Source organism: Hyaena hyaena, unplaced genomic scaffold, assembly GCF_003009895.1.
Source record: "Hyaena hyaena isolate Hyena2069 unplaced genomic scaffold, ASM300989v1 scaffold_236, whole genome shotgun sequence".
Taxonomy (NCBI): Eukaryota; Metazoa; Chordata; class Mammalia; order Carnivora; family Hyaenidae; genus Hyaena; species Hyaena hyaena.
In genome coordinates, this window is record NW_024080868.1 from 2,060,327 (window position 1) to 2,075,768 (window position 15,442).

Genomic DNA, 15,442 nt, shown 5'->3' on the forward strand with positions numbered 1-15,442 from the left:
GCACTGAATAAAGCAAACCATTTATCTGTGTGGGATGACATACATCTAACTGTTCACTGGAGAAAGCATGGACTCTGGAGTTTGGGAAGCCTGGGCTTGAATCTCTAATCCACTATTTACTAGCTGTTTGACTATGGGCAAATAAGTTACATTTGTTTTCTCATCTATAAACTGATGATAAATACACTGACCTCTCTGAGTTGTGGAAGGATTAAACATGAACCATAATAGGTGATTTAAAATGTTCATTACCTTTGTATTCTGTCCCTTCATTCATCAATAACTTTTCATTGGAAATTTTGCTTATCATCACCATCAGCACTGGGGTGCCGCCATGATAGGCCATCATACCTCAAAGTTGACATTTTCCAAATTGGCTGGAACACGGTAGGGATTGCTTGTTCTACTGCTTTTGACAGTTTTACATATTCCTCCAGTGAAAGAGTTATCAAGGACCTCTCCTCTGGGCTCTCCTGCTAGAAAATGAAACCTGGAAACAAAGTAATTTTCAAGAATTCAATAGATGTAGAGCAATCTTTAAAATTTACCATGCTTATATAAAAGAAATTCCTTTCTTAGACATTTTTGACTCATGACAAATGACTTGAAGAAAAGCTCTTTTTTTTTTATTTCCATTTATGGTGAGGCATCTAACAAGGGCTGGAAGCCAAAACTCAGTCCCTCTGGCTCAGTTAGGTTCCTCCCAGTTCCGCTCACCTAATTATTCTGGGCTTTCAACATGAAAAAAAAAACAGGTTTATTTTTATTTCATGACTTATGAAACCAGTGCAAACTTTGAAGCAGATTATAAGATCACTTATTACATAATGAATGCCATTCTCAGTTCACTTCCTTCAGTATGATACAGTAAAGGAATTCTTATAGAGAGCTAATAATTGAACATTAATAGCAATATTTTAATAAAATTGTAATATTGTTTTTAATACCTATAATAAAATTTAATATTTATTCAACAAATACTTACATTTATTTATTCACATCTATTTAATTACTATATACATATTTTATACATGTATTTACTATATAGATATATTTACACACATGTACATATATAGCATATGTAAATATAAATAGTATATGTAAATATATATATGTATTTATTATATACATATGTGATATGTATGTGATTACATATATGTGATAACCATGTGATATAGATATAGATACAATTTTTCCCCTATTTTACAAATGAAGGACATCAAGGACATCAGCTTAGCACAAATCAAGTATTTAAGAAATTATAGAAATTTAAGAAATTGTTTTGTGGTAGATGAAAAACTTCTCTAAGATGCTAATAGATTTCCTAAAAACAAAAATTAGCTATTTGGACCTCATCAAGAAAAAAAGATACTGCACAGTGAAGGAAACAATCAATAAAACTAAAGGCAACCAACGGAATGGGAGAAGATATTTGCAAATGATATATCAGATAGAAGGTTAGTATCCAAAATTTAGAAAGAACTTTTCAAACTCGACACTAAAAAAAGCAAATAATTTAGTGATGAAATGGGTAGAAGCCATGAATAGACACTTTGCCAAAGAAGACATCCAGATGGCCAACAGACACATGAAAAGATGCTCAACAATACTTTTCAGAGAAATACAAATAAAAACTAGAATGAGATGACACCTCACACCTGTCAGAGTGGCTAAAATTAACAACTCAGGAAACAACAGATGTTGGTGAGGATGCGGAGAAAGGGGAACGCTTTTGCGCTGTTGGTGGGAATGCAAACTGGTGCAGCCATTCTGGAAAACAATATGGAGTTTCCTCAAAAAATTAAAAATAGAACTACCCTGGACCCAGAAACTGCACTACCAGGTAATTATCTAAAGTATATAAGAATGCTGATTCAAAGGGGCACATGCACCCCAATGTTTATAGCAGCACTATCAACAATAGCCAAATTATGGAAAAAATTGAGTCCTATGGAAAAAGGACTCAAATGTCCTTTGACTGGTGAGTGGATAAAGAAGATGTGATACACACACACACACACACACACACACACACACACACACACTGGAGTATTACTTGGCAATCAAAAAGAATGAAATCTTGCCATTTGCAACAATGTGGATGGAACTAGAGTGTATTATGCTAAGCAATATAAGTCAGGCAGAGAAAGACATATTATTTCACTCATACGGGGAATTTAAGAAATGAAAAAGGTAAACATATGGGAAGGGAAGGAAAAATAAGATACAAACAGAGGAGGCAAACCATAAGAGACTCTTAAATACAGAGAACAAACCGAGGGTTGCTGGAGGAGAGGTGGGGGGGGATGGGCTACATGGGTGATGGGCATTATGGAGGGCACTTGTTAGGAAGAGCACTGGGTGTTATATGTAAGTGATGAATCACTGGGTTCTGCTCCTGAAGCCAACGCTACACTGTATGTTAATTAACTTGAATTAAAAAAACAATTTTAAATAGAACTATCAATAAAAGATTCTAATGTATTTACAAATTCTTATAGATATCAATATGTATTCTGTGAAAAAAAGTTTTGTGTCAAAAAGTTTGATAATTCTGGTTACATATGATGAGATAATAGAAAATATATATAATGGTCTGTGCCCCCAGCTCCTGGGGTTTCCTAAGTGATAAGAGCACTGACAGCATCTTTTGTTCTATTATTTGATCTAGCCTTTGATCCTAGTTTCTGACACAGGGCTCCTCAATACTCTGGAATTTCCTGGGCATTAGGAATGTCTTTGTTCTAATGAGATGACTTTTGGTAGGCTCCTGGGTAGGGGTTGGTCACCAGAAAGAGTAAGCCATGTTTAGAAGCTTGGAATATCCAGCCTTATCTCCCATCTCCAGAGAGGGGAGAGGGGCTGGAAATGGGGTCAATGATGGATCATGTGTACATAAAAATCTCACAAATATGGGGTTTGGATTGCTTCTGAGTTGAGGCATAGAAGCTCCATGCCCCTTCCCACATACCCTGCCTTCCACATCTCTTCCAACTGGAGGTTCATCTGTATTCTTTTTCATACCATTTTATCATAAACTTGTAAACAGTGTTTAAAAAAAGGAAACAACAAAATGGAGTCACTTGGGCTAAGCTTCATGTCAGCAAACCAATACTGAATGCTTAATCTTTTTTTAAAAATTTTTTTATTTATTTATGAGAGAGAGAGAGAGAGAGAGAGAGAGCACATGAGCAGGGGAGGGTCAGAGAGAGAGGGAGACACAGAATCCGAAACAGGCTCCAGGCTCTGAGCTAGCTGTCAGCACAGAGCCCGACGTGGGGCTCGAATCCATGAACCATGAGATCATGACCTGAGCCGAAGTCGGACACTTAACTGACTGAGCCACCCAGGCGCCCCTGAATGCCTAATCTTATTGCAGTTCTTAATTGTCTCTCCTGGGAATGCGACCTTTAAGCAGCAATGTGGAATTAGCTGGTCAGCACTAGTGAAGCAATCTGCCTGATTGGCCCCTGCCTTCCCTCAAAGGAAAGTGAAACAATCCATTGAAAAAAATCCACTGAAACAATCCACTCTTTGCCGAAACTTCCTTGCTCCATCTCCTTCTGCCCATAAGTCTTCCAGTTTGTAAAACTCCTCAGAGCTTCTTGTCTGCTAGGGGATGCTGTCTGATTCATGAATCATTGAATGAAGCCAATTAGATCTTCACTTATGCAGTTGAATTTTGTTTGTTAACAATAGTAAGTAAATCGTTTTACTGAGTTCCCTGAGCCATTCTAGCAAATTAGTCAAAGACGAGGGAATCCTGAAAACCTCCTATGTGTCAGAATCATAGGTGACAATTTGAGCTTATGATTAGTATCTGCAGGGGGGCGGGGGTGGTCTTGTGGGACCAAGCCATTCACCGGTGGGGTCTGACATTATCTTTAGGCAGATAGTATCAGACCTTATACTGTTTCATACAATGTACTTAAGAGTTTGTCACAAACAAGAAAGGGCTTGAGAAAAATGGCTCCAGGTCATGAGGAATCTATGAAGGCAGCAGAAAGCCCAAAAATAGTTTGATGAAGGTGCTTCTCTGAGGGCCTGCATGAGGAATCTTTTAGGAGTTAAATCAACTATGTAGCAATGTTCAGATTTATTCTTTCTCCTCCCCTCTGTGGTATTTGAGTTGACTTAAAATATTTTGGTGTTTCAAATACATCATACTCTTTGATATTTGAAGTTTTTAAAGTGCTTTTATCTAGTTTGGCATTATGTGTCATATTTTGTAGCTTTTAAAATTCAATTAAAATTATATATACACACATAAATATAAATATGCATGTGTGTGCCTCTGTGTGTGTGTGTGTGTGTGTGTGTGTATGCATTTGTACCTTGGCTGAGGCTGAGGAAAAACAAATAACATGCTGTAACTGCTTGATTCTTGTTTCAAGTTTAAGACCTGGTGACTGGTGCTGGCATTGTAGGAATGTTGATACGCCTTGTTAAATTCTTTTTTGGAGAGATGCTACTTCAAAGGAGCTACGACTGGGGTGCCTTGGTGGCTCAGTCAGTTAAGTGTTCGACTGCGTCTCGTGTCACCATCTTGCGGGTCCGTGGGTTCGAGCCCTGCATCAGGCTCTGTGTTGACAGCTCAGAGCTTGAATTCTGTGTCCTTCTCTCTTTATGGCCCTCCCCCGCTCACACTCCGTCTCTCTCTCAAAACTAACTAACTAACTAACTGTTTTAAAAAAAGAGGTATGGCTACCCAGATGGCTACTGTTTTGGGGTAGAAATGTGTTCGAAGAGGGGGCAGAGATTCTAAGGCCAGCAGATTAGAAAGAGATTCCAGTAAGCAGCTCTCAAAATTCTCAGTCCCTGGGGAGGCGAGGAGAGGACTGGCTGTCCCCGAGCAGCAGGTTTTTGCTCATTTCTGAGAAACCTTGGGACACCAGCTCTGGTTGGCAGAGGGCCGCATGGTCCTTTTGCCAAAGTACACATAGCATGTGGTCCTCCCCATCTGTAACTCTAGAGTCTAGACCAGCTGAGCAAGAGGTGAATTTGTAATGTCATCCCTCATCAATCAGAACATTAGAAAATGTGATTATCAGTGGGAGTTTTTGGCTGGGGATTTCTTCCAGGGAAAGGAAAAGAAGCAAACCATTTTTGAACACTGATAAGAAAATGCTATCAAAACACTCTCACTGAAATCAACTCTAATTAGGAATTCTTAGTACAGAACCTCAAACCAGTTTGTAGTCATCCAATAAACACAACAACCCAGAAATATTCAATAACTTCATTACGATGTGGTGAGTTAATGCAGAACTAGTTCTGGAACCTGGATCCCCTTACTTCCAGACTAGTAGCTGCTCCATTTTACTGCTATCCTTGAGTTTGGTTCAATAGCTTCTGATTCAATAGCTTCTGGTTTTCATTCTAATCAAATGAGGTTGTATTTGCAACTGCTGCTATTTGTCTTTGGAGCCTCAAGGTTTCATATTATACAAGTCTGGCAGCATAACTGAAAACTTAAGAGTCTAATACAGATCAATAAAAGTCTATAACAAATGACTTGCTTTCTGGCCAAAAATTGATGGGAACAAGAGAGTACAGGAGATTATCTTTACTGGTTTTCCTTATGCCTCCAACTAAGGGTTAGTTCTGTTTTCATTGTCTCTTATTTCCTAAAGTTTTCTAAGACATTGGCTCAGTACAAAGGATATAGAATTCCTTGCCAAGCCTCTAATTCCTCATGACCTGAAATAGGAATGTTAGAATTTCTGAACATTCTTCAAAGACTAAAAGGAGGTTTCCTTGGTCTAATAACATTTCTTCCAGTATGTTCTCATTTCTAAGGTGGATATTGTCCTAAATCAGAACACAATGGTGGAAATAACCGGGATTAAAAAAAATTTTTTTTAATGTTTTATTTATTTCTGAGAGAGAGAGAGAGGCAGCGTGAGCAGGGGAAGATCAGAGAGATAGGGAGACACAGAATCCGACACAGGCTCTAGACTCTGAGCTGTCAGCACAGAACCCAACGCGGGGCTCGAACCCACGAACTATGAGATCATGACCTGAGCTGAAGTTGGACACTTAACCAACTGAGCCACCCAGGTGCCCTGTGGGTTTTGAAATCTGGATTTGAATTCTGGTTTCAGCATTTACTAGCTGGTAGACTCAGGCACATTCTCTCACCTTTCTGAGTCTCAGTGTTCTAGTTTGTAATGTGAGCAAGTTATTATGTATACTTGATTCCGCCTTTAAACTGTCCTGACCTGTCAGTGCATCACATAGTTTGAATGCCTTAGCCATGTTCAGCCTCTTACTTTTCTTACCGATGTTTTGTTTTGTTTTGTTTTGTTTTGTTTTTAATAAATCACCTTCCTTTTTTAAATATTTGCTTCACTCTTTTCCTTCTGGCTTTGTCTCCCATTATTGACTCGGGGCTTGCCTCTCATGCTGGCAGACTGGGTTTCTTTCCTGAGTGTTTTGAGTTTCAAGACAGTCACAAACCTACTTTTCTGATACCCTCTTTCTCCATCATCAGTGGGAGTTTTGGACTGAGATTTTCTTCCAGGGAAAGGAAAAGAAGAAAACCATTTCTGCACACTGATAAGATGGTTTTGAAGCACTCTCACTGAATTCAACTCTAATTAGACTTCTTAGGACAGAACTTCAGGTCAGTTTGGAGTCATCCAACATACAGATGAGGAAACTGTGCATTTCTGACTGGTTACTCATCCATTCAAGACCCAGCCCCAGGAATCCACCTTAGCACCTCCCCTCCCGGCTTGGCCTGCATCCCACCAGTTTGCCTGATTCACTCCAGAGATGTCTGAAGGATAGATGAGAATGGAAACAAACAATGTCGATGAAGAGCCCATGGCATTGCCTGGTACGGACTCTGTGTGAAAATGTAAATTCTTTTATTCCCTAGGAGTGAGGATCGTGTCCACACATTGCCCGAGCAGGGCAGCCAAGTGTTGGAGACAGGGCTTTTAGGAGCCGTAAGGGGTTGATAAAGAAAGTGGACGATCACGTTTCTTGTTTTTCATGGTTTCATTGCTACTTTCAGCGCATTCATCCAGAGACGACTTTACTCTCTTAAATGATAAAAAGACATTACATACCCAGTGCCCATCAACTGTACGCTAGGGATGGGTTGCTTGTGTGAGCACAGTGTTTTTACTCTCCCACAATCCTTTTCATCTGAATTGTCTCCACAGTCATTTTCTCCATTGCACTGTAACCTATTGGCAATGCAGCGGCCTAGTCAGGAAAAGCAAACAACATTAACAACAAATAGTTATTCGAGAAAATATTCATTGATTTGAAATGAGTGAGTGCTTTAAATTTCAACAGGGAGATGTGAAGGAAAGTTTTCATTATTTTTGATACAGATTTAGGAAATAGGAAAATAGATGCTAAGCTGAGATTCTCCCTTATTTTTTTAGATGACAAGGGTCACCCCAGAATTACTTAGTCACCATTGGGCTAATTGTCTTAAATAAGAGAAGTCTAGATCCCTGTCTTATTACAGTGAACTTGCTGCAGAGATCATGTTCTGTAGGAGAACATGAACAGTAAGTTCAGACTTTGTTTTGATTCAGAACAAACTCAAGGTCACTGTTTTTATTGAAAAAAAAAAAACCTCTATACTTTACTATACACATGATAATATCACTGTATCTCTAAATTTTTACATTGAGTGAGAGAAGCCAGACACATTAGAGTCATGCAGTGTGATTTTTTTTAACTTATGTACAAGAACATAAAATTTATTATATCTGATTAGTTTTTGAACAAGTTAAATGTCCAGATACTACAATGTTAGGTAGCAGATTAAGTGAGTGAATTTACAAAGTAGTATAAACCCCATGTACTTAGATAATTATCTTCCTTTTAAAATTTGTTGAATTTCATAAAGATCCTTGGACTCAGTGTATATCTATGTATTACAGAAACTGAAATGCATTCTGTACAATGACAGCCCCTCTCCCATCTCTTAGCCTTTGGCATATAATCAGGCATTCTGGCCTCCATACAATTATGTACAGGTCTCACTGACAACGAAATTAAATTAAATGGTTTGCTCAAGATTATCTGGTTAATTACTTTAAGCTGTGATGAGCATCCTATTGCAGCAACACATAACTATTTTGACTAACTGAAATGCTTTGGGAAAATTGGGTATTCTGTTGAATTGAAATTTTTTATTAATAGAGAGTTACCCAGAAAGCACTTGGTTTCAAGTGGTAAGTAATCTGTACTAAGAAGGTAGAGAAAAATGAAGGTAATCAAGTCTCTTTCTTTGATTATTCAGCATTTTGTATTGTATCTGGACTATGATTATAAAGAATTATAGTATAAGCTCCATAATCACATATGATTGAAAACATTGAGAAAATTGAATTTCTGTGAATCCCAAGATATAACCTGAAAGATATTCTGTTTTTAAAATAGCACATCTCTAGTGTTTTTGTTTGCTGTTTTCAGGGCAGAACAGAATGTACAATTTAGTTTGAAATATAGATGCTTTGTCCAAAGGAAACAAAGCCCTAATATTACATTTTTTAAAAGTTGTGAACCTTGCACTTCTAATTGAGTGAAATTGAGCAAAAGCTAATGTTTGATTCGGTTACAGTAAAAAGAGAAGGAAATCCCATTTTATCAGGTAGAGGTAGGAACATACATGCAGGACATAGTTCTCATTAGCCTCACTTTGTGAGTAGGGTACTAGACCTGTTTGAATATTAAGAGATTCTATCCATTGGGTACTTCATGGAATATTGAAGAGGACCTATTAGCAAGGGTAGAAATGAAAGGAAGAGGACACCTTTTGAGCAATATTTAGGGGTAGGTGACAGGAGTAATAATAGGTCTGATAGTACAGAGCTGAGAACGGTTCCAGGCCACAGAAACTCAAGGGGATAGGAATCACCAGGGGAGAGAGATTGTAAGCCATAAGTATATCCCATACTAAAGAAGAAATGGGCCAGGTGAAGGGCAGTTTGGATAGTGCAGCATTTGCAGAAGTCAGCATGCTTTAGCCAAAGCATGCATATATAAACTTACACCTGGAGCTGTGTATCACTTAGAAATTGTACATATTTTTCCTATTTACTTTAACTGATTTGTGTTACTGCAATGGTATATCATATGCACAATGAGCTATAAATTCTCTAATCTTTATGCTTAAAATTAGGACTTTGGCAGAGAAGTTGGCATAGTGCATGGGGATTACTAGCTACATGGGTAATTCTCAAAGATCTATGTATGCATTAAAATCACATATTTACTCTTGGGGAACTCTGAACAACAATCATGAGGGAAGAAAGGGAAGGGGGAAACTCTTTTTAGAAGAGACAGTTGTTGGGGCGCCCAGGTGGCTTAGTCGGTTAAGCGTCCGACTTTCCCTCAGGTCATGATCTCGCGGTTTGTGGGTTCGAGCCCCGCGTCAGGCTCTGTGCTGACTGCCAGCTCAGAGCCTGGAGCCTGTTTCAGAGTCTGTCACTCCCTCTCTCTCTGACCCTCCCATGCTCATGCTGTCTCTCTCTCTCCTAGAAATAAATAAAACATTAAAAAAAAAAAAGAAGAGACAGTTGTTGTTAATTGAAGGCCAAATATCCTCTTGAGTCAAATAATGGTCCATCCAATCTTTTATTCCCTTTGAGAGTGGCATTAGTGGATGGTTTTAGAAGAACAAAGTAGTATATAATCTTTGGTGGAATATTTAACAACTAATAGGCCATGGTGCCACCCAATCAAAATGATGCCAACCACATTTGTGCCAGGGATTAGCCACTTAGCGGCTGGATCATGGAAAGATCTAGGGACTCCTGGTGAAGGGATCTGGACAGCAGAGCAGGGGTCACTAAGAGAGCTCAGGGTAGGAGCAGCTTACCAAACATGGCATGTGCATTTCAATAGTCCCTGTTTATCACTTGCTGGGGGTATACTGTTGATGAACTAGAGAGCACCTGTCCTTACCCCACCAGCTTTCTTAAAATCGCTTATGATGAATAGATGGCCCAAGGATGTATCTAAAGCTGTCTCAAACTTGTGGCCCTTTTATAATAAATTTCATAGATTTAACATCCATTGAACAGAATTCTTTCTGGTAATTTGTTCCAAAACTAATTTGTTCCAAAACTATTCTTCAAGCTTCAAATCACTGCACCTCAGTTCTAAATCTTTACCTTAATATTCTGGATTTAATGCTTAAGTCTGTATTCTACTCAGTCATTCTCTCTTTTGTCAACCCGTGACATGGCTTTATGCATGTAGCCATGAAGTGTATCTCCCTACCCACATGCCATCCTCATATCCCAGGTTTGGGGGTGGGGGATGGCACAAAGGAAAAATCCTGATGCCAGCTTTCCTGTCCAACTTTTGAAGAGGCCAGCAAAGCTGAAGGCAGAAAGCAAAGAGCAAGAGGAGAAAAACATTAGACCTAAGATCTAGGGTCAATTTTCTGTGGAATTTGAAACTGCTATGTAAGTTATAAATATTTTACTTTTCATTATGTGCCAGAGTACACAAAAATTACATGGATTTTATTCATCTGAATTCCAATTTTAATGTCAAATTGACTATTTAGAGAAGAGGTGAGTGAACTATGGCTGATGGGCTAAAACTCACCTGCTGCCTGTTTTTGTAAGTAAAATTCGATTGGAACACAACCATGCCCATTTGTTCATATGGTCTACAGAAGCTTTGATGCTACAATGTCAGAGTTGAGTAGCTGCAATAAAAAATGTATGGCCAAAAAGCCTAAAATATTTACTGTCTGGACCTTAACTGAAAAAATTCGCAGCAATCAGTTTTAAAGTGTTCAAAATGGTGGTGTTGAAGAGCTATTAATTATCGAGGATACACTTATGATTAAGTAGTAAAGATTTGAAATCTAATCTAATGAAACTGAAATATCTGAATGAGTAATGGACTTGACAGGAGGGTTGCCACTGTTTAAATCATTTTAATCTTCCTTTTGGAATTACCTTTGGAGCCATTCAGTGGGCCTCCCAAGAAAATCTGTCATATCATCTGGAGTCATCCCCCTGACATAATATCTTAGTATTCTTATCTTAGTAAACTATATTGAAGATCTTTTATATCTGTAATTCTTTTTCAGCTGCTTGTTCTTTTTAAAAAAATGTTTATATTTATTTTTGAGACAGAGAGAGACAGAGCATAAGTGGGGGAGAGGCAGAGAGAGAGGGAGACACATAATCTGAAGCAGGTTCCAGCCTCTGAGCTGTCAGCACAGAGCCCGACGCAGGGCTCGAACTCGTCAACTGTGAAATCATGACCTGAGCCAAAGTCAAATGCTCAGCCAATTGAGCCACCCAGGCACCCCTCAGCTGCTTGTTCTGATTATAGATTTGTGCTTATTAATAGCTGATTTTTACAAATATCTGCTCTCTCTTCCTTTTCCTCCTCCTCTCTCTTCATCCTGGTTTATCACAGTGTAGGGCCCTGGGCACCTTGAAGAGGAAATGAATCATGTACACGGTCAAGGTGATTATAGCTTGAAAGCTATAATTTCATGCATGAATAGCTTGGCAATCGGTACCGTAACACTCCTGTCTTCCCATGGTTAAAATATGGTTAGACTTTTCTATCATGGCTTTTACTGGTAATCAATTGGAATAACTGTCTAGTCAAGTCATTTTTAGTGGAGGCTGAACATTTTCTGTGGTACATTACCACTGTCACAGCGGAATTTATTCTTGCAGTCAACCTCTTCAATTTTGCAGAGCTTAGATGGAATGCATGGTTGGAAGTTCACCAGGGGCTCAGTACATGGTTGTCCTCCAAACTGACTGGGGCGCAAGATGGATCTAACCCTAAACTGAAAGGAAGGAGAGAAAGGTGAGGGACTCTGAGGCAGGGTCAAAGCCAAAATATATATAGGAAAAGTGGGCTCCTTAATCACAGCAGTGATTCTTCCCCTAGTGATGTTTCCTAAATTAACTAATGAATTTTCCAGTTCCATTATTGCCTGCCCTTAGGGAAGTCATCACCTCTCTGGGCCTCAGTTTTCCAAACTGTAAAATGGGAAAACAGGACAAAAGATTTCTAAGACTTCTAACTCTGAAACCGTATGAAAACAAATTACATCAAAATCAAATGCACAGATATTTAGTGAGTGTCTCACATGCAGTAAATCTTCCGGGGAGTAACAATAGCATTTTTATATCTCAAAGGTAGTGTGAAGTGATCAGCGTGAAGGGATTTGTTTTTTTTCTCTTTTTTGCATAAGGAAGTCAACATGGAAAACAAAGTTGACACATTCTCCACATTTTAAAGGCTTTTAAATGATGAATAGTAAAATAGGGAGTCAGGGAAGGATAGACATGTGACAAGATCCAAAAGTACTGACTTTGAAATCAGTAAGATCCAGCTTTAAGATCCAGCTTCAAAATACAGCATCTCTGTTCATCAGAGTCATATTCTTGAGAAAATTACTTACTCCCTAATGAGCTCTAACTTCCTCATCTGTAAAATGGGTAGGAAAACACACTCTCATGGGACGTGTGAATAAAGTGATATAAGTAAAGGGCCTGTTTAACAGTTTCCCTCAGACAGTGGGTGCTCTGCAAATGAGTTTCTTTTTCTTCCCAAATGTGTGAATGCTCAGCACCAGCTCTCACTGGGGTTCATGTGGGCCAATGCCCTTACAGGAATGAGCTGGGTAAATACTGCAGCTGGGAACAATAAACAAATTGAGGGACTTTTCTGTGGGGAGAGGGAAAATAGAGGCAGGGCCAGGAGCCAGTCTTTTGATTAATGTTCCTCATTTTTTTCTTTTCTTTTCTTTTCTTTGTTTGTTTTTAGAGAAAGAGAGAGAAAGAATCTTAAGCAAGCTCCAGTCTAAATGCTCAGCATAGAGCCTGACTTGGGGCATGATCCCACGACCCTGAGATTATGACCTGAGCCCAAATTAAGAGTCAGACGCTTAACTGATGGAGCCACCCCGGTGCACCTAATGTCCCTCATTTCTGTCTGACTTTAATTTTTCGGCTGAAATCCCCATTTTCTAGCACCTGCTTTTGCTTTCTGAGCTCTCAGAGGGAACAGGCAGTGGAATCCAGAGCTCAGTAAGTACAATATCAATATTGGGGGCAGAATTTCCTTTAAAAGATCGCTAAATGGAGCACCTGGGTGGCTCAGTCAGTTAAGCGTCGGACTTCGGCTCAGGTCATGATCTCGCAGTCCCTGGGCTTGAGTCCAGCGTTGGGTTTGAGCTGACGGCTCAGAGCCTGGAGCCTGTTTCAGATTCTGTCTCCCTCTCTCTCTGTCCCTCCCCCACTTGTGCTCTATCTCTCTCTGTCTTAAAACTAAATAAACAAAAGAAAAATTTAGAAGATTGCTAAATGGAATTTTCCCTCAAGGGAAGCTGGAATGGTTTATTTTCAGAAACGGAGGAAATTGAGCATTTCTGTGAGTGTTGTGCCTGTTAGGTCATCCAAATCTTTTCTTGTGATTCAGATTTCCTGAAGATGCCCATGGGTCACCTACCTGTTTTTCAACACAAGGGTCACAGTCTGACCATGGCCCATAATCTCCTAGGAGGCAGTTGATGGGACAACGTTGCAGGTTACATTCTCTAGTCTCCCACTTAGTGCAGAGCTGGTCACAATAGTTATCCAGATAGTACTGGTCAACTACGATATTTCTGTAATAGTGAGGAAAGATTTGCTTAGAATGAGTATATTCACTGTGGTTCCATCCCCACAAGAAAAATACCACTGAGTGTTGACCACAATGAGTAAAAGGAAAGGTTTTTTTGTGAAAGTCAGGCAGGTTGGAGTCTGTCCAGTTCTTACCACTTAATGGCACTCAGGACTAGAAACATCATTTATGGGGCCCCGTGCGAAATGAAAATAAGGGGTCTCTTGTTAAAACATTATTAAGAATTTTAAGACAGTGATGGCAGAGCATTAAGGCAAGCATGGAGCCCTTCTAAGTGTGGTCCTGTGTGACTGCATAAGTCACACATCCATGAAGCTGGCCCTCATGGAAGTCCTTGAAGGGACTGGATAGGAAAGAAAAGAAAAGAAAAAAACAAAAAAACAAAAGAAAAGAAGAAAGTTCCTGCAAATTCCTTACAATATGACAACACAGCATGATAAGTATAATGATTGAGACAGAGTCGGAGGCCAAAGATTCAAAGAGAAAATAATAGGAGAGATAAATCTTGAAAATTCATGTGAATCCTCCAAGCATCGAAGGGCAGGGTATGTAATCGAAGGCGTATGTCAAGATTACAGGTGGAAGGGCCTGTGGGATGGGCCTGGGTGGTGCTGGCTGAGAGGAGACGGGTGTATTGTTGTGCTTTATTCGGTAGGCAGTGGAGAGCTGCCGACAGACTTTTGAGTGAAGGAGTATTAAAGCTTTAGCCTACTTAGTGGATGGTTTATTGGCGGAGTGAGTTGGTGATTTTAATGAGACTCACACTGTGCATGTAAAAATGGTTTTCTAAAATTGGGCTCTACAAACCTATAATAAGTAAAGCACATTAAATATATACCTTTCTTCCCTAGTCATGTGAACATCTTCATGGAACAGAAACATCCAACAGATTTAAAGAAGCTGTGTGGACTAAGTAGTCTGAATCGGTGAGAACACTGAATTATTAAATGGTATCAGGTAAACACCATTTTCCTGCCTTCTTCTACTTGCCAACGATCAAGTAATAGCTAATAGTGCTGATCAATTGAGGTCCTGTTAGACTGTTTAATGAGTAGAAAATTCTCCGTAATTAACTCACTAACTGTAGGCAAGCAGAGCTATACACTGATTGAAAAAAGGCTTGAGTAGTGATTCTTATCAAGTTAAATAGTCAACCAAAAATATTGCACACATTCTTACTTAAATTTCTTTGAAACTCCTTGATTTTACAGAGAGAACAAATGAAGACCTCAATGCAACCTTATGTGGAAAAGAGCTCAAACTGCATCCAAATCAAATCCCAGGATTTCTTACTTTGAGATATATTTTTTTCTTCCTCATTGCTTAGTGTGGCACTTTTGACATTGCTAATTCTGTCTGGGAGGTTTCCCACGGCACAAAGGCGGTCTTCGTCACTCGCACCCACCTCTGTCTGCTCTGGGTTCCAGAATTGCAGGTTTGTGAGCAGCTGGACCACTGACTCCATGGGTAATGATCACAGAAACAGGGCTGGCCCTTGTCAATCAGAGCACTCAGGAAGATGAAATACAAGATGGAGTGTCTGGCCATGCTTGGAAAGCATCTAAGCCCTGAAGGGGAATAATAAAATACATATCAAACGCTTGTTGTGGGTAAAACTTTACAAGCCATTCTCAGTTACAGACTCAGATGTGATCTTAGAAAACGTTTGTATCTTCCTGTCCCCTTAAGGCAAGTAACACCTATAAATTCACATGCTCATGAGTATGCATCCTACTTTTAAATATTTTTAGAGTGGATATTCCCAAAGTTACAATTCCCAGTACTGGTAAGTTTCTCT

General features: G+C 39.3%; 1 protein-coding gene across 1 annotated transcript in view; it reads right to left on the bottom strand.

Annotated features, from left to right (window-relative positions):
* Positions 1–15,192, bottom strand: part of C6 (complement C6) — a 56,870-nt gene extending 41,678 nt beyond the window's left edge. Inside the window, exons 1-5 of the mRNA XM_039244262.1 lie at positions 15,050–15,192; positions 13,471–13,627; positions 11,656–11,800; positions 7,077–7,215; positions 352–490 (exon numbers count right to left, since the gene is read on the bottom strand). Coding sequence (XP_039100193.1) covers positions 352–490; positions 7,077–7,215; positions 11,656–11,800; positions 13,471–13,627; positions 15,050–15,192 — 723 coding nt within the window. The remainder of the gene's footprint in view (positions 1–351; positions 491–7,076; positions 7,216–11,655; positions 11,801–13,470; positions 13,628–15,049) is intronic.
* Between the last annotated feature and the right edge of the window lie 250 nt (positions 15,193–15,442).